General features: G+C 49.8%; 1 protein-coding gene across 2 annotated transcripts in view; it reads right to left on the bottom strand.

The window, feature by feature from the left end:
- LOC143934092 (sulfotransferase 2B1-like) overlaps positions 1 to 23,718 on the bottom strand; it is a 238,478-nt gene that overhangs the window by 127,819 nt on the left and 86,941 nt on the right. Inside the window, exons 1-3 of one of the 2 annotated variants that reach the window (XM_077457403.1) lie at positions 22,618 to 22,721; positions 20,894 to 21,035; positions 10,481 to 10,689 (exon numbers count right to left, since the gene is read on the bottom strand). In XM_077457403.1, the coding sequence (XP_077313529.1) occupies positions 10,481 to 10,689; positions 20,894 to 21,029 (345 nt within the window). In that variant the 5' untranslated portion in view covers positions 21,030 to 21,035; positions 22,618 to 22,721. Of the gene's footprint in view, positions 1 to 10,480; positions 10,690 to 20,893; positions 21,036 to 22,617; positions 22,722 to 23,718 lie in introns of those variants that run through there. The other variant, XM_077457404.1, reaches the window with a different exon arrangement.

Genomic DNA, 23,718 nt, shown 5'->3' with positions numbered 1-23,718 from the left:
AGGCAATGTTCGAGTCGAACATGAGTTCGACTCGAACTCAGGGCCGGCGCTACCACTAGGCGAAGTAGGCAGCCGCCTAGGGCGCACTACTACCTAGGGCGCAACCATGGCCTCTGTCCAGTGTGAGCTCAGCTCTCCTGATCGCTCACTCCCCGTGGTGTGCCGCCGGCGCCACCAATCCCCCATGTTTCCCCTTGAGCACCCCGCTGTGCTCACATGGATTTATCTCACAGCGCCGCTCAGGGAGTCCTTTGCTCCAGCCTGTCCCTGTGGAGCGGCGCTGTGTGTCTCTATGAGTGCAGCGGAGGGGCGGGGCTCGGCGGAGATGGGAGCATTGAGAGGTCTGTCAGCTGACCTCCCGCCCGGCGGGGACATCATGGAGTGGATGGATGGCGCTGGCCTGGAGGGACATCGTGGAGCGGGTGGACGGCGCTGGCCTGGAGGGACATCGTGGAGCGGGTGGATGGCGCTGGCCTGGAGGGACATCGTGGAGCGGGTGGACGGCGCTGGCCTGGAGGGACATCGTGGAGCGGGTGGACGGCGCTGGCCTGGCCCTGGCGGGACATCGTGGAGGCGGAGCGGGTGGACGGCGCTGGCGTGGACTCCTGAACAATTCTGCACACCCAGTGCTGAGGAGAGGCCCTGATTATGGTCGCTGAAGCATCAAAGAGCAGAGGTAAGGAGGAGGGTGGTTCTTCCCTGATCTACATTGAGCTGTATGGAGGGGGTTTGTGTGTGAGTAATGCAGGAACTAGGAGTCAGGTAGGTCAGTGTATGTGTCAGTGTATGTGTCAGTGTGATGGTCAGTGTCAGCGTATGGGTCAGCGTATGTGTCAGTGTGATGGTCAGCGTATGTGTCAGCGTATGTGTCAGCGTATGTGTCAGTGTGATGGTCAGCGTATGTGTCAGTGTGATGGTCAGCGTGATGGTCAGCGTATGTGTCAGTGTGATGGTCAGCGTATGTGTCAGTGTGATGGTCAGCATATGTGTCAGTGTGATGGTCAGCGTATGTGTCAGTGTGATGGTCAGCGTATGTGTCAGTGTGATGGTCAGCGTATGTGTCAGTGTGATGGTCAGCGTATGTGTCAGTGTGATGGTCAGCGTATGTGTCAGTGTGATGGTCAGCGTATGTGTCAGTGTGACGGTCAGTGTGATGGTCAGCGTATGTGTCAGTGTGATGGTCAGCGTATGTGTCAGTGTGATGGTCAGCGTATGTGTCAGTGTGATGGTCAGCGTATGTGTCAGTGTGATGGTCAGCGTATGTGTCAGTGTGATGGTCAGCGTATGTGTCAGCGTATGTGTCAGTGTGATGGTCAGCGTATGTGTCAGTGTGATGGTCAGCGTATGTGTCAGTGTGATGGTCAGTGTGATGGTCAGCGTATGTGTCAGTGTGATGGTCAGCGTATGTGTCAGTGTGATGGTCAGCGTATGTGTCAGTGTGATGGTCAGCGTATGTGTCAGTGTGATGGTCAGCGTATGTGTCAGTGTGATGGTCAGTGTATGTGTCAGTGTGATGGTCAGTGTAGGTGTCAGTGTGATGGTAAGTGTCAGTGTATGTGTCAGTGTGATGGCCAGTGTCAGTGTATGTCAGTGTGATGATCAGTGTGATGGTCAGTGTCAGTGTATGTGTCAGTGTGATGGTCAGTGTAGGTGTCAGTGTAGGTGTCAGTGTGATGGTCAGTGTCAGTGTATGTGTCAGTGTGATGGCCAGTGTCAGTGTATGTGTCAGTGTGATGGCCAGTGTGATGGCCAGTGTCAGTGTATGTGTCAGTGTGATGGTCAGTGTAGGTGTCAGTGTGATGGTCAGTGTGATGGTCAGTGTGATGGTCAGTGTGATGGTCAGTGTAGGTGTCAGTGTAGGTGTCAGTGTAGGTGTCAGTGTAGGTGTCAGTGTGATGGTCAGTGTAGGTGTCAGGTGGGTTAGTGTAGGTGCCAGGTAGGTCGGTGTAATTATCAGGTAGGTCAGTGTAGGGGTCAGTGTGATGTGAGTAGTGCAGGAAGTAGGAGTCAGGTGGATTAGTGTATGTGTCAGGGGGTCAGTGTAGGGGTCAGATAGGTCACATGTGTAGCAAGGGCAGGGTAAAGTGGAGTCAGGGGCGCAGCGGGGGGGGGCGGCAAAATTAGGTTTCGCCTAGGGTGTCAAAGATCCTTGCACCAGCCCTGCTCGAACTCGAAGCTCATCTCTACCAGGCGGCAGTTTTAAAAAGCCCAGAGCGCCAGGGGGCTGTTAGTGGAGACACAGGAGCTGTGGGCAGTAAGCATCCCAAGGGATTGGATCCAGGCAAACCTAAGACACCTACTCAGCATCAGGTTGTGCAGTTTAAGCATATATATTTATTGTGAGACTTTAAGCACAACAGTGATTGCACTTTGTACTAGTACCTCTTCTTTGTAGCTTAGGACTGTCTCCTCGTAAGAGGGTCTCAGGGGGAGGTAACAAGGGCACTGGTAAATCACCGCCTAGGTCTAGGGGTTCTCAAAATGCCTGTAGGTTACCACCACCCCCCCCCCCCTGCAAGACTGGAGCCAGCCTCACAGGATGAGTCAGTGCCCCTGTCAGGTTTTGCAGCCTATCCTAATATTTCAGCCCCGGTATACGTCACTGAGAACTCCCTTAGGGCTACATTGGAGGGTTTTGAAGGGAGAATCATGAATTTTATTTCAGCTTCCCTGAAAGATAGCAGGAAAAGGGGTAGATTCCCTCCTTCTGCTGAGATTCCTCTTTCAGATGACACTTCTGACAATGAGGAGAGATCCCTATCTTGGGACAGGGATCTTGAGCAGTCGGATGAATCAGAGGAAGAGGAGAGAGTCCCCTCCTCCCAGGCACTCAGAAAGCAGGTGCAGTATTATACTGAATTGGTGCGTACCACATTCAGAATGCCTGCTGCTGAGGTCGCTATGTCCTCTGTTTCTTCCCTGGGAGTCAGGAAAATCCCACAGACTGCCTTTTCCTTTCCAATTCATCCCTTAATGGATAAATTGTTGTATGAGGATTGGGAACATCCCGATAAACTGTTTGCTCCTCCTAAAAGGTTTTCTATGCTTTATCCTCTGGAGGAAAGTTTCACCAGAAAATGGGGGTCCCATCTGTCGATGCGGCTGTTTCTTGCGTGAATAGAAACCTGACCTGTCCTTTGGATAATGCTCAGGTATTTAAAGATCCAACTGATAAGAAGCTGGAAACATTATTAAAAGCCTCCTTTTCCATGACTGGCGCTGTAGTGCAACCTACAGTCGCAGCTGTGGGGTTGTGTCAGTTCCTCAAGGAACAGGTTAAGCAGATGCTTGGCCTCCTTCCCAGTGAGGAAGTGGAGAATTATGCAGAAATACCTCAAATTCTGTGTTTCATGATTGATGCGATTTTGGATTCTGTCCAATAAGCATCTCGTTTGTCTCTCCTGTTGGTACACATGCGAAGGGCCCTATGGCTAAAGAATTGGGCAACTGAGCTATCATGCAAGAAGCATTTGATTGGGTTCCCGTTTAAAGGGGAACGTTTGTTTGGAGAAGAATTAGACAAATTTGTCCAAAAAATTTCAGGGGGTAAATCTACTCTCCTTCCAGTCAAAAGGAGCAAACGTCCATCATTTAGGCGTTCTCTCTCTCCCGGAGCATCAAGCTCTAAACAGTGGCGATGGCCTTCTCAACCCCCCTCTACAGGAAAGGCTCAAGGCCGGGCCCAGGGGCAGAAGAAATCCTGGGGGCGAAAGCCTGCCAAGCAGAGCCCAAAAGCTTCCTTGTGAAGGGGTGCCCCCGCTCGGCCGAGTGGGGGGAAGGCTCCTGCAGTTTGCGGAAGCCTGGCGGGAAGAGATCCGGGACAAGTGAGTGGTCTCTTCGGTATCTCTGAGCTACAAGCTGGAGGTTCAGGAGATTCCACCTTCTTGCTTTCTAAGGTCAAGGATCCCCAGGGACCCAGTAAAGTGAAGACCGCTATTTCTGGCCTTAGATCCCTTACTATCCCAGGGGGCGATAGTAGAAGTGGACCCAAAAGAACAGGGTTCATGGTTTTACTCGAATCTCTTCACCGTTCCAAAGCCAAATGGAAGTGTCAGACCTATCCTGAATCTGAAGGATCTGAACCGGTTTTTACGCATCCAGTCCTTCCGAATGCAGTCGAATCGCACTGTGGTCTCCTCCATGCAAGGGGGAGAGTTTATGGCATCATTAGACATCAAGGATGCATATCTCCATGTGCCAATTTTTCCCGCACACCAAAAGTATCTAAGGTTCACGGTAGAACGGCGCCATTTTCAATTTGTGGCCTTGCCGTTCTGGCTCGCTACGGCCCCTCAAGTCTTCACAAAGATTCTGGACCCTCTCTTGGCAAACCTAAGAGGTCAGGGTATAGCCGTCATGGCTTATCTAGACGATTTGCTTCTCAAAACAGTAGCACTCCTGAACCACAGTGTTAACAGAACGCTAGAACACCTGGAATGCCTAGGTTGGATTATAAACCTAGAAAAGTCGTCCCTACAGCCTGCTACCAGGTTGGAATACCTGGGTATGGTTATCGACATTGCTCAGGGCAAGGTGTTTCTACCAAGGCCAAAAGCCTTGGCCATTGGGGATCTGATGCGCTTAATTCTGGGCAGAAGATCTTCCCCCATTCGGTTGTGCATGAGACTGTTAGGGAAAATGGTTGCCTCCTTTGAGGCCATTCCATTCGCCCAGTTCCACTCAAGGCCTCTGCAAAGATGCATCCTTGCGGCTTAGAACAGGAAGCCCCAGTCCTTGGATCTTCCTAAGCGTCTATCCCCAGGGACTCGCAAGAGTCTCGTCTGGTGGTTACAAGCCGAGAATTTGCTGAAAGGCAAAACTTTTCTTCCTCTTCCATGGAAAATTATTAGGACAGATGCCAGCCTGACAGGCTGGGGAGCAGTGTTGGAGGAGACGTGCTCACAGGGGAAATGGTCTGCGATCGAGAAGCTATTGCCCATAAATGTCTTGGAGATCCGGGCAGTTTATATGGCTCTCATAAACTGGTCTTTCAGACGACAGGGTCTCCCTGTTCAGGTTCAGTCTGACAATGCCATAGCAGTGGCCTATATCAATCACCAGGGAGGTACCAGGAGTCTGGTTGCGCAAAAAGAGGTGAATCGCATACTTGTCTGGGCAGAAAGGCATGTTCCTTGCCTTTTTGCAGTCTTCATTCCAGGAGTGGAAAATTGGCAGGCGGATTTTCTGAGCCACCAGCAGTTGTGCCCAGGAGAATGGGCTCTGCACCCGATGTGTTTTGGAACATATGTCGCAGGTGGGGTACGCCAGATGTAGATCTGTTTGCATCCAGGTTCAACAGAAAACTGGACAAATTCGTGTCAAGGATAAGAGATACACTCGCTCAGGGGTCGGATGCTCTGACAGTTCCCTGGGATCAGTACAATTTGATTTATGCCTTCCCCCCGTGTCCGCTTCTGTCGTGGTTCCTGAGTCAAGAGGGAGACAAAGTCAGTTCTTTTGGTAGCCCCGGCTTGGCCCAGGCGACCATGGTACGCAGAGATCATGAAGTTGGCAGTAGGCAGGCTGTGGATCCTCCCTCTCCGGCCAGATCTGCTCTCACAGGGTCCAATTTACCATCCTGCTTTACACAGTCTGAATTTGACGGTTTGACTGCTGAGACCCACATTCTGAGAAACCGTGGGCTTTCGGGGCCAGTCCTTTCTACTCTGGTCAATGCCAGAAAGCCGGCCTCAGGCTTATTTACTACAAAATCTGGAGGGCATATGTTTCCTAGTGTGAACTCAGGGAATGGCATCCTAGAAAGTATGTCATTAGCAGGATCTTGGCCTTCCTCCAGTCAGGCCTAGAAATGAATTTGGCCGTAAGCACTATCAAGGTGCAGATTTCGGACTTTTCAGTGTTTTTTCAGAAGCCACTTGCATCGCATTCCCTGGTGCGGGCTTTCATCCAGGGAGCAATGCGGATAAGGCCGCCAGTCAAGTCAAAGCGCACTCAATTAGGGCTGTAAGTGCTTCTTGGGCAGTGCATCACCAGGCCTCCCTGGCTCAGATCTGTAAGGCTGCAACTTGGTCATCAGTCCACACATTCACCAGATTCTATCAAGTGGATGTCAGAGGGCAAGAGGATATCGCCAGTTTAGGTCCTCCGGTCCATGGCGGTCTATAAATATGATCTGTCTCCCTCTCCTCAATCAGAGCATTGCTTTGGGACATCCCACTATGTAATGAAGCTCCTGTGTCCCGTGATGTATGATCAAGAAAATTGGATTTTTATATACAGCTTACCTGTAAAATCCTTTTCTTGAGAGTACATCACAGGACACAGGGCTCCCGCCCCTCTTGGGTTTTACGTGGTTTCCTATTGCTTTGCTACAAAACTGAGGTGCCTCCCATATGAGAGGGGTTATATAGGGGAGGAATTCTCCTTAATTGGGGGTTAACCAGTGTCCAATAACCAGAGGTGCCTATATAACCCACTATGTAATGAAGCTCCTGTGCCCCGTGATGTACTCTCAAGAAAAGGATTTTACAGGTAAGCTGTATATAAAAATCCTATTTTTTAGAGCGATCTTCAGGCTGGTCACATGACTCGTGGCCTCTTTACATCTCCGATACAAGGCTACTGCAGAATGGGCTGACATCTGACATCAGCTGCGGAGATCAAGCTCAGCCCTCCCCACAGAAGCCATGTATTGGAGATGTAAAGCCTGAAGATAGCTCTAAAAATGTATTTGCAAACCTCGTTTTAATAAAAGACTTGCACAGTGTGGTATGCCTGCCTATAATAGACGGGCTGGCAGTGGCCACTGTAAAAGAAGTGTCAGGATCCAGGTTTTTTACAGTTTAGAGAGGGGCAGATTACACGGTACAAGCACTGTGCTGTTTAATCTGCTTTAAGGCAACAGGATCTGTATTTCATCTTTTTTTGGGTTAACAAAGACTTTAAAAAGTTGGAGCACCCAAGAATTATCACCAGAGATGGCTCCCAGTGGCATCAAGTCAAGACCATTTTTGAAAAGCATTGGCACATTTTAACCAAATCTCTGCTTATTGTGGTTATAGTGGGACTGCGACCTCTAATGACCACACGTAGAGCCCATATTCTTAATTATACCTTGGTTTACTCTGAGTATCAGAGAACTCCAACTAAAAATTGGTTGACTGATCTCACTCCTATCTGCGGCATTAATGCTTGTGGACACTGCCACATTTGTAAATATGTCCATAAAACTGATTGGTTCACCAATCTTGACGTGACAAAGATCTTCAAGATCCACTAATTCATTAACTGCTCTGTGACTACAGCAGTATATATGCTATACTGCCCAAACAATAAAGCCCCGTACACACGAGAGGACTTATGTCCGACAGACTTCCGAAGGAGTTCCGTCGGAGTTCTGCCGGAGTTCCGACGGAGTTCTGATGGACTTTTCGGCTGAGCGGACTTGGCCACACACAATCACACTAAACTCCGACAGATTCGAACGTGATGACGTACGACTGGATTCGAATAAGGAAGTTCATAGCCAGTAGCCAATAGCTGCCCTAGCGTCGGTTTTAGTCCGTCGGAATAGCATACACACGAGCAAATTTTTTGAAGGGACCGGGTCCGGCGGAGTTCCTTCGGAAAAATTTGAAGCATGTTCCATATTCTAAAGTCCTTCGGACTTTGGCGAGTCAAAAGTCCGTTGCAGCCCACACACGATCGAATAGTCTGACGGAATCAGTCCGGACTTTGGATGTTGAAAAGTCCGCTCGTGTGTACGGGGCTTAAGGCCTATGTGGGCAAAACTAAGAGACCACTTTGTGTTAGAATTGGTGAACACGTAAAAAGTATATATACAAAAAAAAGGATGACGAGCCTTCGCTGGCAGTACATTTTGCCCAGTTTCTTTAGGGCAACCCCACTGGTTTAAGAATGAAGGCATATACAGTGGATTTTAATCCATGACCGCGTAGTGTGTGACTAATGGTTTTCTTTGAGACTGTGGTCCCAGCTCTCTTCAGGTCATTGACCAGGTCCTGCTGTGTAGTTCTGGGCCGATTCCTCACCTTCATGATCATTGATGCCCCACGAGGTGAGATCTTGCATGGAGCCCCAGACCGAGGGAGATTTACGGTCATCTTGAACTTCTTCCATCTTCTAATAATTGCTTCAACAGTTGCCTTCTCACCAAGCTGCTTGCCTATTGTCCTGTAGCCCATCCCAGCCTTGTGCAGGTCTACAATTTTATCCCTGATGTCCTTACACAGCTCTCTGGTCTTGGCCATTGTGTAGAGGTTGGAGTCTGTTTGATTGAGTATGGGGACAGGTGTCTTTTATACATGTAACAAGTTCATACAGTTAATGAGTGGAGAACAGGAGGGCTTCTTAAAGAAAAAATAACAGGTCTGTGAGAGCTGGATTTCTTACTGGTTGGTAGTTGATCAAATACTTATGTCATGCAATATAATGCAAATGAATTACTTAAAAATCATACAATGTGATTTTCTAGATTTTTTATTTAGATTTCGTCTCTCACAGTTGAAGAGTACCTATGATAAAAATTACAGACCTCTACATGCTTTGTAAGTAGGAAAACCTGCAAAATCGACAGTGTATCAAATACTTGTTCCCCCCACTGTATGTTCTAAATTTATTGCTAGAAGAGGTGATTTTGATATCATCCTTCACCAGAGGAAAAAATAGGAATTTATAGACTCAGAACTTTAATTCCCAATGGCCTTAACAATGAATGTAGTGTAGCACCGGGCTCCTAAAGAGCACACAATATGTGTTGTACATTTTGTTTTTTCCTAAGACTATGGTTGGGTCTTATGGTTAATTTCTCTAAATTGTGGTTTTGGCATCAGTTTGGCTGGATTGTACTATGTTCTGCCTGGTCATGGGTGTAGGTATCACTTTTGACAGGCATTGGAACACAGTCTGGTTGGACGCATTGGGTACCAATCTCTCTCTCTGAGCCAATCAGTGGGTGCGTTTTCTCGCTCTCTATTCCGGGAGAGGGTACTTAAGGTGCTGAGGTCATGTGGTTCTGGGTTCTGGTCCAGAAGTATGTTCTGACTCCATGGTCCTGGTCCTCCTGACCAGCCCCCACAGGCCCTCATGGCCTGGGGTTACCAATCCACCCATTTCCGAGTCTTGGGACTGGCTAGTCCAAGGCGCGGTAACTGGAGGGAGGATTCTAAGGTGGTCCTATGCCGTCTTGGGTTTGGAGAGGCCCAGCAACTCAAAACGCAACCAGGGGAGGACTCTTCAGAAGAGGGCCATGCACGAGGCTGGCTGCTCGGTAAGAGACTAGAAGCTGAGCTGTAAGGACACTAATTGAATCCGCATTTATTACGGTATCGTCGGACCGGCTACAAGATACTGATACTGTAAGAAAGTTGCTAATTTCATCCTTCGGTTACAACTAAGTTCCTGTGAGAGACTTTTCTTCGTGTTCATCTAAAGTTTTACAACCAAGTCTGTGGCAGAGACTTTCCTAAGCTAAAATCACTTGTTGGCTGCTAAATCCACCAACAAGGATTTATCCAACAGTTGAAATATCCAGGTGCGAGTGGCTATTCCCTGGATCATCTAGAGAGAGACATCTTTAAGTGTCAGCAGTTTCCAAAAGTGCCTGAGTTTCCTACCCATACCTTCTATTCCCAACTGAGAGACTGTGTTTCTGTTCAATGTTTTATCTGTCTCTGCAGTTTAGTGGGCCATCAACCTCGGAAACCCCTAGACGAACAACTAGCGAGAGATGTTAATGGTAAGCCCAGCAAAACCGGACGCTCCTTTGGGGGTCAGTGCTACAGTAGTTTACAACATTTCCTGGAGGACCTTTAACTGGTACTCAATAGTTGTATAATTACTTGCCAGATGCCCCCAGTAGAGTATCTCGATAAGATGGGCTAGCCCCTTTTTGTTCATTTTTTCCCTATTGTTTTGGCTATTTAGGAAAGTTCTGTGTCCACACCCTCCTATTTGCTGTAAATTACAAGAATTTTCCATAGTTAGAATCGCCAATATATTTGATTTGTAATCACTCAATGGTATTTTAGCTATAATAGAGTGATGAATGTGGAGGAGAAGTGTTAATGCATGACATCTTGTGGTGAAAAGGCATTACTACATTGAGTAAATGGTATATAAAGATGATGCAGGTAAACCCCTGCTCGCTCTGAGAAAGCTAGTGGTGATTGGCTAACGACTGTACCAGATATTGTTTTTGTTTATTCCATGGTGGTATGGTTGACACAGCCAAGACAGCAAACCTTGCATTGTCTGTTTTCTGAAATTCATTACTGTGTGTTGATTCAGGGAATCCTTTTTATTCTTTTATGTCATTTATGTAATAAAAAACCCTACCTGTCAGCAGTTTTGTCAAAAGTGAGTTTAGTACCACATACCCAGTTTGGATATAGGTACCTTTTTATAGGTAAGTAAATGCTAGCTTTAACTTTTGTACAGTTCCTAAGCCAGTAATTTAGATTTCAAAGCATATATAACAGTCAGGTTGTCTCATACCCACCTTTGCTTTGGATTTGAAAAACGATTTTGCAAACAAGTGGTGGGGGAGGTGGGAGGATATGATTCTTGGCTGGGTAAGTTTTTTTTCTTTTTCTGGAAAATGAATAGTCTCTTGCCATGGTGCTCTTTCATAGCTTGATATACTCTGACATACTGTTGCATCCCCATTGTGTTTGATTAAACTCAAGATCTCTATCATCCAATTTGTACCTGTAAACAATCCAAACACAATCTATATGGATAACAAAAAAAAGCCAGTGGGGGTGATTTACTAAAACTGGACTGTGCAAAATCTGATGCAGTTCTACATAGAAACCAATCAGCTTCCAGATTTTATTGTCAAAGCTGAACTGAACAAGCTGAAGTTAGAAGCTGATTGGCTACCATGCACAGCTGCACCAAATTCGGGGAATTCCAGTTTGAGTAAATCTTCTGCATTGAGTTATATAGTGAATCTTGGAGGATTACATCCACACTCCCACAGATTTAAGAGGATTTCAGCTAAATTAGAGTTACCTAAGATCAGTTTACAAATAGTGATGCACAGTGACGAACAGTGATAGTAGCATAGTTGCCAACATTCTGAAAAAATGTATAAAAAAAACTTTTTTTGTATGTAAGCGAAATCTTATTTTAATTAGGATCAGGACATTCATTTGTAGGTGTGGCTTGGCTGATAGAAAGAATGTGGGGCACGTAGCATTAAGATAAAAAGCCTTCTGTGGGCAGTAGCCTCCCCAGCACCCCCTAATAATTACCTGAGCCCCATCTCTGTCCAGCGATTTGCACAAGTCCCTTTGCCGTCTGAGACTCTCCCTCCTGATTGGCTGAGATACAGCAGCAGCATCATTGGCTCCTGTGGCTGTCAATCAAAGTCAGTTAGCCAAGCAAGGGAGAGAGGGGGACCAACGGCCGCTTCTTATCTGAATGGTTAGACAGAGCTGCAGCTCAGCTTGGGTGCCCCCATAGCAAGCTGTTTGGAAGAGGGAGGAGCCAGGAGCAGTGAAGGGTGACCTGAGACGAGGTGGATCCAGGCTGCTCTGTGCAAAACCAACTGCACAGAAGAAGCAATAATATGTTTTTTATTTAAAAAGAAAATGAAAAGAGACTTTACAATCACATTAAGTCTTCATCCTTCCCAAGAGATCTCCTGAAAGTCAGCCAGGTGGGTCGGTGAAGAGTCAGTGGGGAGAACAGGTGTGAGGCCGCGTACACACGCGGGGACTGTTCGCTCAACTTTGTCCGTCAAACAGTTTCAGCAAACAGTCCGCTCAAAATTAGCATGGACGGACTTGCCCACACACGACGAACGAACAGTTTGCTAAAACCGTGCGCGATGACGTGAACGGCACGTACGACGGGACGGAAAATACGACGTCCTATACACTGCATTACAACTTTCGGCGTGTAAATCCTTTCTGAGCATGCGCGGAACTTAGTTTGACGAACAAGCCTACACACGAGGGGACTGTTCGCTGAAACCAAGTTTCAGCGGACAGTTTTTCGGAATTTCCGAAAAACTTTGTTCAGCAGACTGTTCGCTGAAACTGTCCGCTGAAAGCCCACACACGGGCGGACTGTCCGCCGAAACACTGTTCAGCGGACAAAGTTGGGCGAACAGTCCCCGCGTGTGTACGCGGCCTGAGAGTTAGCCTGAAGGTTTTAAAGTTTTACTGAAGTCAAGTGGGTATCCAATAACCTCCCATTCCTATCCAAGTTATTAACCCCTTAATAAGTAACAAAAACAAAGTCACAAACTGTACTCTGATTCTGGGTGAAAATTCAGTGTGCATGGCTGAGCAGGAGTGGGGGATACAAGTTCACCAGCAGTCCCTACAGGGGTGTGCTACATATTATACACATTCTCTGCCTTATAAATATGTATGGAAAAAAAATAATCCCACTTTTTATGGAAAAGGGGCAGTGGAAAGTGTGCTGCCTCTGCAGGACATAGAAAATGCATTTGTGTATTCAGCCGGTGTTGGTTTCAGATTAAGTGTTGGTTCACACTGGGGTGACTTGTCAGTCCATTAAGTTCAATGGAACTGTTCTAATCTTAGAAAAAGGTTCCTGCACTACTTGGGGGTGACAATGGAGTCCCTTGCATTGACTTCTATTAAAGAAGTTGTTTGCAAGCCATGCCAAAGTCGCACTGTGCGGGGTGGCTTCAGAGTCAGGCGACTTTGAAGCCACCCCAGGGTAAACCATGCCTAATTGTTTTCATTATGTTGCCACCTTGTAAACATTTTTTGTATTTGATGTTATTTTCTGTATTTCCTTTTCCTGAGTGTGGGCTTGTGTAATGCGTCCTTCCTCCTACAAGAAACACACTGGGGCTAGGAAAGGCCAATACTCCTTTTTGATCACCTAAACAATTACTACATCAATCTGCAGCATTTTATTGTAATGCCACAGCTTTCTGCATGCAATAAAGTCATTCATGGATTTTCAGTGTTGTCAGTTCAGTTATTTGACAAAGACTTTCCGCAGTGAGTGTCTCTACTATATACAGGCCAGTCATAGAGGTCTTAGAAAGGGATAGTCACTAATACAACAATTGGAGTCAGAATAGAACTGCATTCTCCAGTCTGCAGTAACAAAATCATTCTGTAGTGAAACTCCAAGAGTCTGTGCCTGGGTATTGTAATCTCATTGACTACTTTTCCATGATAAATACAGAGTTTTCTTGTTATACTATTATGGTATATTGTAGAGTCAGGAGTTTGTTCCTGTTCTGGAACACTTATCATGTATTCATTACTATTGCACAGGATCGCATTATGTATGCATTAATATCTTGATAATGACATGTAGTGGTAATTCAGTGTAACTATTTATATATTTGTTAATGGTCTAATCCAGCTTCCCAGTTTGTAGGGGCTAGCTAAACAAGAAGTTTGCTTTTCTTTTTTTTTCTGTGAGAAATCATGCTTACCTAGGTGGATGCAGCCTCGGTCTGAGGCTGCATCTGTCCCACACCGGCTTTCAGACCAGAACTGAGCAATCAAAACTGCTAATTGCTCAGTTCTCACTGCTTTATTTACAGAGAGCTGGTGACTGGCAATCATCGGCTCTCTGCTCTGCCCCCCCCCCCTACTCACTGGAGCCCTGGGATGTGGAGGGGGTGGGAGTGGCTGGCTCAGGCTCTCAGCAGCTCACTGAGAGGCTGAGCCAGGTGCTGGCCAGGCTGGGAAAAAGATCATGACCATATGGCTCTAACATCAGCGGACAGCAGGTTTCAGCCCACTGTCTGCTGAAAACGGGTCACAGGAGTGCAAGAACTGCACTCCAGTGATCCACAGGAGAGCTTTGGCTGTACTTCTCCTTTTTTAATTTAGTCCTTAGACAGACCAGCCCCTTCTTCATGCTCTCTCAGTCAGCTGCCAACTATCTTAGCAGGCACAAGACTGAGAGCATTATAGGGAAGCCCGAAAACGCAGGCTGGACGGAGGTGCAGGGCTGGCATGACTGATGCTAGGTAGCCCCTATAGGGTTAAACCTAGTGAGAAGACAGAGGGAGGGGTGGAGCGGCAGGAAGGAAAGAGGAGAGGGCGGAGCGATATAAAAGTAAGGGGAGGAGCTACGGCAGGAAGCATGGGGTCACAAGCAAGAAGTTGGCCAGGAGTAAGGACACACAGGACGAGCTCCGGCGGCACCGTGGGCGGGACGGGTGGGTTTTTGGCACACGGGGGGGCTTTTGCTGCACTGTCATAACATGGGGGACGTAGCGGAGCTTTTGGAGCGGCTCCGGGCGGCAGCGGGAACACGCGGGACGGACTGGTTACAAGAGCAGGTGGCGGCCATTACACGTGCGGCGGCGGGGGGGCCAGTAGAAGGGGGGATGGCACACCACGCGCTCGGCGGTCCAGGCCACCGGAGCGCTTCTCACCTGACCCCTCCACCAGAGTCCAGCGCCCTACCAGGAGCCCGATAGCGGACCCGCCGCCCCCCCGCGAAACGGTCTTCAGCGGGGGCTCGGGGGGGTCCGGGCGGAATCCTATTCGTGGGCGGGACTCGGGGAGTGGGGGCTTGGAGTCAGCGGTCACCCCCTCCCCACCGGTGCGGTCAGGGGACGGACGGAGCACGGTCCCCCTTGCGGCCGCGGTGCTGCCGCCGCGGGGGGAGACACGGCGGAGGAGATCCAGCGACACACCTGCGCGTCCGCTACCAGACGCGGCGGGCAGGTCGGAGCGGAGCGGAAGTGGAGCCCGGAGGGTGGACGGGGACAGTCCTACGGGGCCCGCACGTGGACGCAGTGCGGGCGCCTTGCTCGGCAGGAGGGTCGGTCGGGCTTGCTGCGACGACAGAGCATCTACTAGCACAGCTGCTGCACCCCCGGGCTGCTCCACGGCCGGAGGGTCTGCTACGCCTATGCCGTCCGAGGCAGATGCGCGTTCCGAAGAGGAGCTGTCGGGTTCCGAAGAGGACGTCCTTGGTCGAGTGGAGGCGGCTGGAGTTTCCGGAGGGACGGCTGACGGGAGGGGACCCACGCAGCCAGGTAAGGGGCTTCATTTTCCTTCTCACGTTTTGCCTGATGCTTTGGGGTGTCTGTCGGGGGGAGTAGGTGGGGGCGCGGCATGGGGCCGCGCGGGGGGGGTGGTGCCGCGGGAGGCGGGCGGTTTGCCTGCCTCAGGTGGGACCCAGGGATCGTTGCAGGCGCTGTTGGGGGGTTTACAGGATCTGCTGCAGAGGTTTGCTGCCGGGGCGTCCGCGGGCCCCCCGCAGGTTGCGCCTTGGGTAGGTGGTCTGGGGGCTGGGTTGGGCTCGAGTTCCCTTCCGGGGGACGGGGCATCCCGTGGGGGTGAGGTATTACAGGGGCCCGGGGCTGGGGTGTTCGCGTCGCTGGAGGCGGGCTCCCCCTCGGGGGTGCAGGCGCCGGTGTCCGGGAGTGTGGAGGTAAGTTCGCGGCAGGAGGCGACGGTGGCTGGAGCATCCTCGGTAAGTACGGGGGACGACCTGACGGCAAAAGAGGCCGCGGCTCGGGTGGATTTGGTGCGGCTGGCTGACGCGGCTAGGTGTGAGGTTTATGTCTGTTACGAAGGGCCGTTGGGGGCGCATCTCAAGCAGGAGGTACGGGATAAGATCAAGAAGGGTGAGTATGTGGAGATCTTTTCGTTGCTTCCCTTGGAAAAATTCAATTTGGATAGGGTAAAGCCAGATAGCTCTTAGAAAGATGATGAGGAGAAGAGGCGGTATCGGCTGATACCGCAGACTTTCCCCAATTGGCTGCAGGCGTTTGCCATTCTGGCCAGCGTGATTGGCGAAACGGCGCCGGAGCATTGCTCGGCCCTGTTTTGTTACATGGACGCTATCGGGGAGGCGCATAGGGTGTATGGGGGTACGGCTTGGCTGCGTTACGACGAGCAGTTTAGGCAACGGCGGGCGGTGCGGCCTGATATTCGATGGGACCACAAGGATATCAGCCTTTGGATGCGGTTGATGGCGTCGGCGCGGACGCCGTCGCAGTTTTTTCAGGGGGGGGCCGGGGGAACCCCCGCCTCTGGACTTCCGGCCGGAAAAAAAATGGGTGTTTGCTGGCAGTTTAACGAAGGGGCCTGCAAGTTCGGGGGGTCCTGTCGATTTAAACATGAGTGTTCCGGTTGCGGTGGCTCTCACTCCCTCTCCCGTTGTTTTAAAAAGGGCAAGCGTGCCGGGGAACCTGCGTTCAAGGGGAGCAACCCCGGTGAGGGTGGAAAGGATGCGTCCTTTTCTAAATAGGTACCCGGACAAAAGGGCTGCGCGGGTGCTGGGGGAGGGGTTTGCGGTGGGGTTTCGGATTCCGTGTTCGTTAGAAGTTGTTCCTCCGTTGGCTAGGAACTTGAGGTCTGCCTTGCAGCATCCGGGGGTGGTTAGCGAAAAATTGGCTAAGGAGGTTGCCTTGGGTAGGATGAGTGGCCCGTTCGTGGAACAGCCGTTGCCGGTTTTGGTGGTGTCGCCGTTGGGGGTGGTGCCTAAGAAGGAGCCTAACAAGTTCCGGCTTATCCATCATCTGTCCTTCCCAAAAGGGGGTTCCGTGAACGATGCCATCGATCCCGAGGCCTGCGCGGTGTCTTACACGTCGTTTGACGCGGCGGTGGGCTGGGTGCGGCGTTACGGTAAGGGGGCCCTTATGGCGAAGTCTGACATTGAAGCGGCGTTTCGGCTGTTGCCGGTGCACCCGGAGAGCTTTTGGCTCTTGGGGTGTTCTTGGCAGGACCGGTTTTACGTGGACCAGTGCTTGCCCATGGGCTGTTCCGTGTCCTGTGCCTTGTTTGAACTGTTTAGTTCATTCTTGGAATGGGTGGTGCGCGACGTGTCGGGCTGGGCGTCGGTGATTCACTACCTGGACGACTTTCTATTCGTGGGCCCCCCGTCCTCCAATGTGTGTGCGATCCTGTTGGCCACGTTGCAGCACATTGCGGATAGTTTTGGGGTGCCGTTGGCGGCCGACAAAACAGAGGGGCCGGCCACGGTCTTGAGTTTTTTGGGCATTGAAATAGACACCGAGGTGATGGAGTGCCGCTTACCTGAGGACAAAGTCGAGGGACTGAAGCAGGAGCTGCGGGAATTGGTCGGCGTGCGGAAAGTGCAGCTGCGGAAGTTGCAGTCGGTCCTGGGTAAGTTAAATTTTGCTTGCCGGATCATTCCGATGGGGCGGATATTTTGCCAACGGCTGTCGGGGGCTACGGCAGGTGTTCTGGTTCCGACCCACTTCATTCGGTTGACAAGGGAACTTAGGGAGGACTTGAGGATTTGGCAGACTTTTTTGGAAGGCTTCAACGGACGGTCGGTGTGGATGAAGGGGCCGGTGAGTAATTTTGACGTGGAGTTGGTGACGGATGCGGCAGGGTCAGCGGGCTATGGGGCCTTTTTTCAGGGGCAATGGAGCGCGGAGGCGTGGCCCCGGTCGTGGGTGGAGGCGGGGTATGCGAAGAACCTGGTGCTGCTGGAATTGTTTCCGGTGGTGCTGGCTATGGAACTGTGGGGGGAGTCGTGCCGGGATCTGAAGATCAGGTTGCACTGTGACAACATGGGCGTGGTGCAGGTGATCAATCGGATGTCGGCGTCTTCGCAGCCGGTGATCCAGCTGCTGCGCCACCTGGTGCTGAGGTGTTTGCAAGCGAACGTATTTTTGTATGCCGTTCACGTACCGGGGGTGGACAATAACGTGGCTGATGCCTTGTCTTGATTCCAGTGGGAGCGGTTTTGGGCGTTGGCTCCGGAGGCGGCGAGCGAGGGGATCCCCTGCCCGGGGTGGCTCTGGGAGGTTGCGTTGGAATCGCCACGGACTGGATCAGGAGGTCGGTGAGCGGTGCGACCTGGGCGGCATACAGTAAGGTGTGGAAGGAATGGATGGACTTTACACGGCTAGCGGACGCTGAGCTGGGTGGGGGTGGCGATAAGGGGCTGTTGGTGTTGTGCTTTGTAGCTAAGATCATGGAACGCTTGGGGTCGGTGTCCTTGCTTGAGCGTAAGCTTGCGGCGCTGGCCTTTTGGTTTAAGTTGCGGGGGAGGTTGATCACACAAAAAGTTTTTGGGTCAAGCAGGCGGTTAAGGGGTACAAGAAGGGCAATCCACGGAGGGATATGAGGAGGCCGGTGACCTTCCAGGTCTTGCAGGTTATCTGCGAGCGGTTGGGGGAACAGTGCACTTCTGATTATGAGGTGCGGTTGTTCCGAGCGGCTTTTTCGTTGGCGTTTTTTGGGGCTTTTCGGGTGGGGGAGTTGGTCAGTCCGGCAAAGACTGTTGGGGGGGTCTGTTGGGTCAAGATGTGACCTTGGGAGCTGATAGGGTGCGTTTGCGGCTGCGTAGGTCCAAGACGGATCAGACTGGGACTGGGGTGGACGTATGGTTGTTTGCGCTGCCGGGGTCGGGATTATGCCCGGTGAGGGTGGTTTCAGAGTTCCTGGGGGTTCGACCGCAGGGGGTGGGCCCGTTGCTGGTGCATCAAGACGGCACCTTTTTATCTCGTTTTCAGTTTGTGGCTGTGTTTAGGAGGTGTCTGCGGGCCGGGGGGTTTGGATTGCTCTCAATTTGCCTCCCACTCCTTCCGCATTGGGGCAGCCACTGAGGCGGCCAGGTGCGGGTTGGACGAGGCTGTGGTTAAGAGGATTGGGCGCTGGGAATCACGGAGGTTTCGGTCGTACGTGCGGCCACACCTGATGTAGGCGGAGTTCGGGGTTTGGTTCATGTTTTACAGGTGGTGGGGGGGGTGTATGTGTTAGGGGGTCGTGGTCGGGTTTTGCATAGTTGCTTTAGTATTTTGTTTTTTCCTTTCAGATGGAGGTCGCGAACGCCTCGTCTGGATATTGGGGCACTCCTATGTTTTTTGGGGTGCCAGGAGAGCAGATGTCAGGCCGGAAGGAAGGCAGCTGGGGATTTCCCGGGGGGAGGCAAGCATACGGTGGTTGGGGATCCCCGGGCTTAAATGGGACAGGGTGGTGCCGGAGTTTCATAGGTACGCCAGACTGGATAGGCCCCCGGATGTGTTGGTGTTGCATGTGGGGGGGAACGACTTAGGGGTCCGGTCCACCAGGGACATCGTTTCGGATGTAAAGAGGGATTTTCTCATGCTCCGGAGGGATTTTCCGAGTATGGTGGTGATCTGGTCGGACATTGTTGCGCGGACCGCGTGGCGTATGGCTCGCTCGGTGGTTCGACTCAACAAGGCTAGAATTAAGGTTAATAAGGCCCTGGGGAGGTTTGTGTCCCGGAATGGGGGATTGGTGATACGGCACATGGAGTTGGAGGTGAATGTGGGCATGTACCTTAGGGGGGATGGCGTACATCTCACGGCAGTAGGAACTGACCTTTGGACCCTGGGGGTGCAGGGGGGGATTGAGAGGGCTCTGCGGGTGTGGAGGGGCCCTTAAGGCTAAGGTGGTCATCCTTGCGGGCGGTGGCGGTGTCTTTGGTCTTTGACGGGGTAAAGAAAATTAGGTGATGGAACGGTGTGGGGGGCTCATAGGTGGTATGTCCCCCTTTTTGGTGTATCCCAGTGGAAGGGTAGGCTGGGATACGGGTTTGACACTGCGGGAAGGTGGGGTTGTCTCCGGGCTGTTAAACGGCCGGAGGCCTTGTATGGTACAAAATTTGGTCCCGCAGTGGGTTTGGAAAAGGGTAACGTTAAATGGAACCGAGGTACCGTCAAAGACCAAACGACTGGGAGTTGTAATTGCTGCTGCAATATATATATATAAGTATGTTTCTATTTAACATTAAAGTTATTTATTTTATTTTGGTTAAAGGTTTTGGTTAAATAAAAGGCTGCTATGGCCAATTTATACTCCAAACTCCGGTGTGGTCTATTTATTGGGAATGGGGGAGGGAAAAATGGAATGGTACAGGTATGGGTAGTAAAAGGGAATATTTACGGAAGGGGTAATTACCGAATGCATAGGTCAAGGGAAGCCCGAAAACGCAGGCTGGACGGAGGTGCAGGGCTGGCATGACTGATGCTAGGTAGCCCCTATAGGGTTAAACCTAGTGAGAAGACAGAGGGAGGGGTGGAGCGGCAGGAAGGAAAGAGGAGAGGGCGGAGCGATATAAAAGTAAGGGGAGGAGCTACGGCAGGAAGCGTGGGGTCACAAGCAAGAAGTTGCCCGCCCACCCGCCCCTTTAGGGTAAGATGCTATGTTTGTTTTCAGGTTGTTGTCGGTTGTCTCATTTTTCTTGCAGGTTCGGTTGAGGAGGTCGTCATAGCAGTGGAAGGCGGTGTCTTTGGTCTTTGACGGGGTAAAGGAAATTAGGTGATGGAACGGTGTGGGGGGCTCATAGGTGGTATGTCCCCCTTTTTGGTGTATCCCAGTGGAAGGGTAGGCTGGGATACGGGTTTGGTGACACTGCGGGAAGGTGGGGTTGTCTCCGGGCTGTTAAACGGCCGGAGGCCTTGTATGGTACAAAATTTGGTCCCGCAGTGGGTTTGGAAAAGGGTAACGTTAAATGGAACCGAGGTACCGTCAAAGACCAAACGACTGGGAGTTGTAATTGCTGCTGCAATATATATATATAAGTATGTTTCTATTTAACATTAAAGTTATTTATTTTATTTTGGTTAAAGGTTTTGGTTAAATAAAAGGCTGCTATGGCTAATTTATACTCCAAACTCCGGTGTGGTCTATTTATTGGGAATGGGGGAGGGAAAAATGGAATGGTACAGGTATGGGTAGTAAAAGGGAATATTTACGGAAGGGGTAATTACCGAATGCATAGGTCATGTCTCTTTACACTTCAAGTGACTATTCCAATGCACTGCATTTTAAGAATTATAACTAAGTTGGATTAAACTGCAATGTTTTTTTGGAGAGTTGAGCTGTCTTTGGAGGGGACTCATACTGGCAGCATGGGCCAAACCATATAGAAGATATGTCAATGGCTAAAGCACTCAAACAACAGTTCCTGTAAACTTGTAACTAATAGATTTGCTTTCATTTACCTGATTTGAGGTAGGTAACATTGAAAATATCATCATCCAAGACTTTAAGTTCATTTTCCACATAACTGATACTCTTTTCTGAATGAACTTTGTGGGCAAATCTGACCCCTTTGTACTCAAAATGATCAAATGACATGTTTATCTGTAATGAGATGAAAATACAAATGTTATAAATGAACAAAACCAATGACACAATCTGGTGATTACACTACATTAGAGATTAGATAACACTGATCTACTGCTCCCAAAGGTCTCAAAAAGTCGAATCAATTCTCATTTTGGTCAGAGTTCATTAGTCAAACAAGGTAAGTGTATTTCTAAGCAAAAACACTCAGTACAACTCTTCAATACAATCACATTTTCTTATGTTTTGTCTCCTAAAAATGCTGTATGAACATCAGAAGTGCTTGTTGCTCACAGGTATTTTCCTTCATTATATATGTGGCCTTTTTTTCTACAAAGATATGCCATAGCAATGTCACCCAGTGTAAAAGCTGAATAAAGGGACCCTGCCACATCAGTGTGAATTTTGCAAAGAAAAAAACCCACCTATAAAAGACAGGGAAAAATATATGAATAGAGCTCTGTAACAATATAAACAACTCTGTGGCAAGGCACACGTTGCCCTATTCTATGAAGCAGAGCAAAGAGCAAAGTCAATGCAGAAATCAATAAGTGATTAGTCAAAGTTATGGAGAAGTCAAGGGAGTTTATATTGTGCATTTCCAGCTCATGAAGTAACAAGTTAAAGTGGTTGTAAACCCTTACAAACCACTTTGACCTACAGGTAAGCCTAGATTAAGGCTTACCTGTAGGTCCAAAAAATATCTCCTAAACCTATATGGTTTAGGAGATATTTGCCCGAAAACGGGCACCGCTGTCTACGGCGCGGGCGCACTGAACGCGGCATTTCCAAGAATGGAGCTGCTGCGCGTGTCGACTCCCGTGCGCATGCGCGGGAGTGACGTCATCGCGGCTTCGCCGAATGACAGCGGCGGAGCTGCGAGGCGCCACCAACAAGATGGATGCGGCGGACTACAGGGGACAGCGGCGACTTCGCTGGCTCCTGTGTCAGGTAAGTGACACATAATGGACTACTATGCAATGCATAGTAGTCCATTATGCTTTGCCTTTGCAGGGAATGAAAGAGGAAGTAAACTCATCAGGGTTTACTTCCTCTTTAAGGCAAGAGTGGGGCTTGTTCATACTATCTCCAATGAACTTCATTGACCCTCATGGATCAATGCAGGCTCAACGCAAGGGCACATAGAAAACAATTGTTTTCACATCGCAGCACTATGTTGAGGTGGGTTACGTAGAAATGCAGACAACGGGATTCCAGCACTATGCCTGGGAGCTGAAACAATCAACTCATGGTCTTCTGATGCTAATACAGATCACTCCATCAAAGTGTGCTGTAGATGTGAATGCAAACACTATTCTTCCACATAATGTTTGTATCAGGATTGTTATGACTTCATCGCCCTTCCTGCCAGGAGAAGTGGGCAGAGCTGATGCATCTCTCTCCAACTTCTCCCTACAGCAGTAGATCGCCGTTATAGTGTTCAATTGCTGGCTCATGGCTATTTCAAGTGATGTAGCTGCATGAGGGGTCTGGATCTTGTCTCCACTGAAACATAAAAAGAGGAAAGAGGGCACACCAACCTTGTGCATTACCAATGGTAGATTCTATTAAAAGCTATAACAGCAACAATCATACTCACATATGAGCGTGTAAAAGAGGCTTATCAATAGGTGAGACTGTGTCTCTGAACGTCTGCAACCCGGACCTGATGTTGGAGGGGTCAAAAAACCCTCTTCCTCAGAGCCAAAGCGATCAATGACCTATCTCCTCTGATTACCTCTATATATATCCACATGCCCACGCCCAGACCAACACCCACCAGAACAAGCCACACACATCCAAGTGAACAAATTCCACCTGGTGACTCAAACTGATCACATGCCTATCCCCTGCTATGCTGAAGGTGTCCCAATCCAAAATTCAGGGGTGTACTATAGGCAGGGATTAGCGTGGGTGTAGCGCCTCCCAGAATAATCAGTATCTAATGACAGGATCATAGTATATAACTCATGGTACTGGCCAGAAAACGTAGCCATCAGGTCTGGGTTGCAGACGTTCAGAGACACAGCCTCTTTTACACACTCGTTTGTGAGTATGATTATTGGTTCAGAGACACAGTCTCACCTATTAATAAGCCTCTTTTACACACTCGTTTGTGAGTATGATTATTGCTGTTATAGCTTTTAATAAGATCTACCATTGGTAATGCACAAGGTTGGTGCACCCTCCTTTCCTCTTTTTATGTTTCAGATTTAAAGCGGATTTCACTATGGAAAAAAATATTAAAAGCCAGCAGCTACAAATACTGCAGCTGCTGACTTTTAATAAATGGACACTCACCTGTCCTAGGGTCCAGCGATGCCGGCAGCCGAGGCCGATCGATCGATCACTCGGCTCTCGGCTGCTGCCGCCACCATTCTAGGTGAGGGAATCAGGAAGTGAAGCGCTGCGGCTTCACTTCCCGGTTCCCTACTGCGCATGTGCGAGTCGCGCAGCGCAATAGGAATTGTCCACGCTGTCTCTGGGACCCGTGTGTGTCCCAGCAGACAGCGCGCAGGGACAGGAAGAGGCATAGACTCCCACGGGAGTGTCTTTGACAGGTATCTGCACCCCCCTCCCCCCTGAAAGGTGCCAATTGTGACACCGGAGGGGGGGAGGGTTCCGATGAGCGGAAGTTCCACTTTAGGGTGGAACCCCGCTTTAATTAAAACCCATTGTTCTGAGGAGGGCAGCAAGACTG

Source organism: Lithobates pipiens, unplaced genomic scaffold, assembly GCF_037356315.1.
Source record: "Lithobates pipiens isolate NorthernLeopardFrog02 unplaced genomic scaffold, aLitPip1_a1.2 Scaffold_27, whole genome shotgun sequence".
Classification (NCBI taxonomy): domain Eukaryota; kingdom Metazoa; phylum Chordata; class Amphibia; order Anura; family Ranidae; genus Lithobates; species Lithobates pipiens.
Note: the sequence above shows the minus strand (reverse complement) of the source record. Positions and strands in the feature narration are given on the sequence as shown.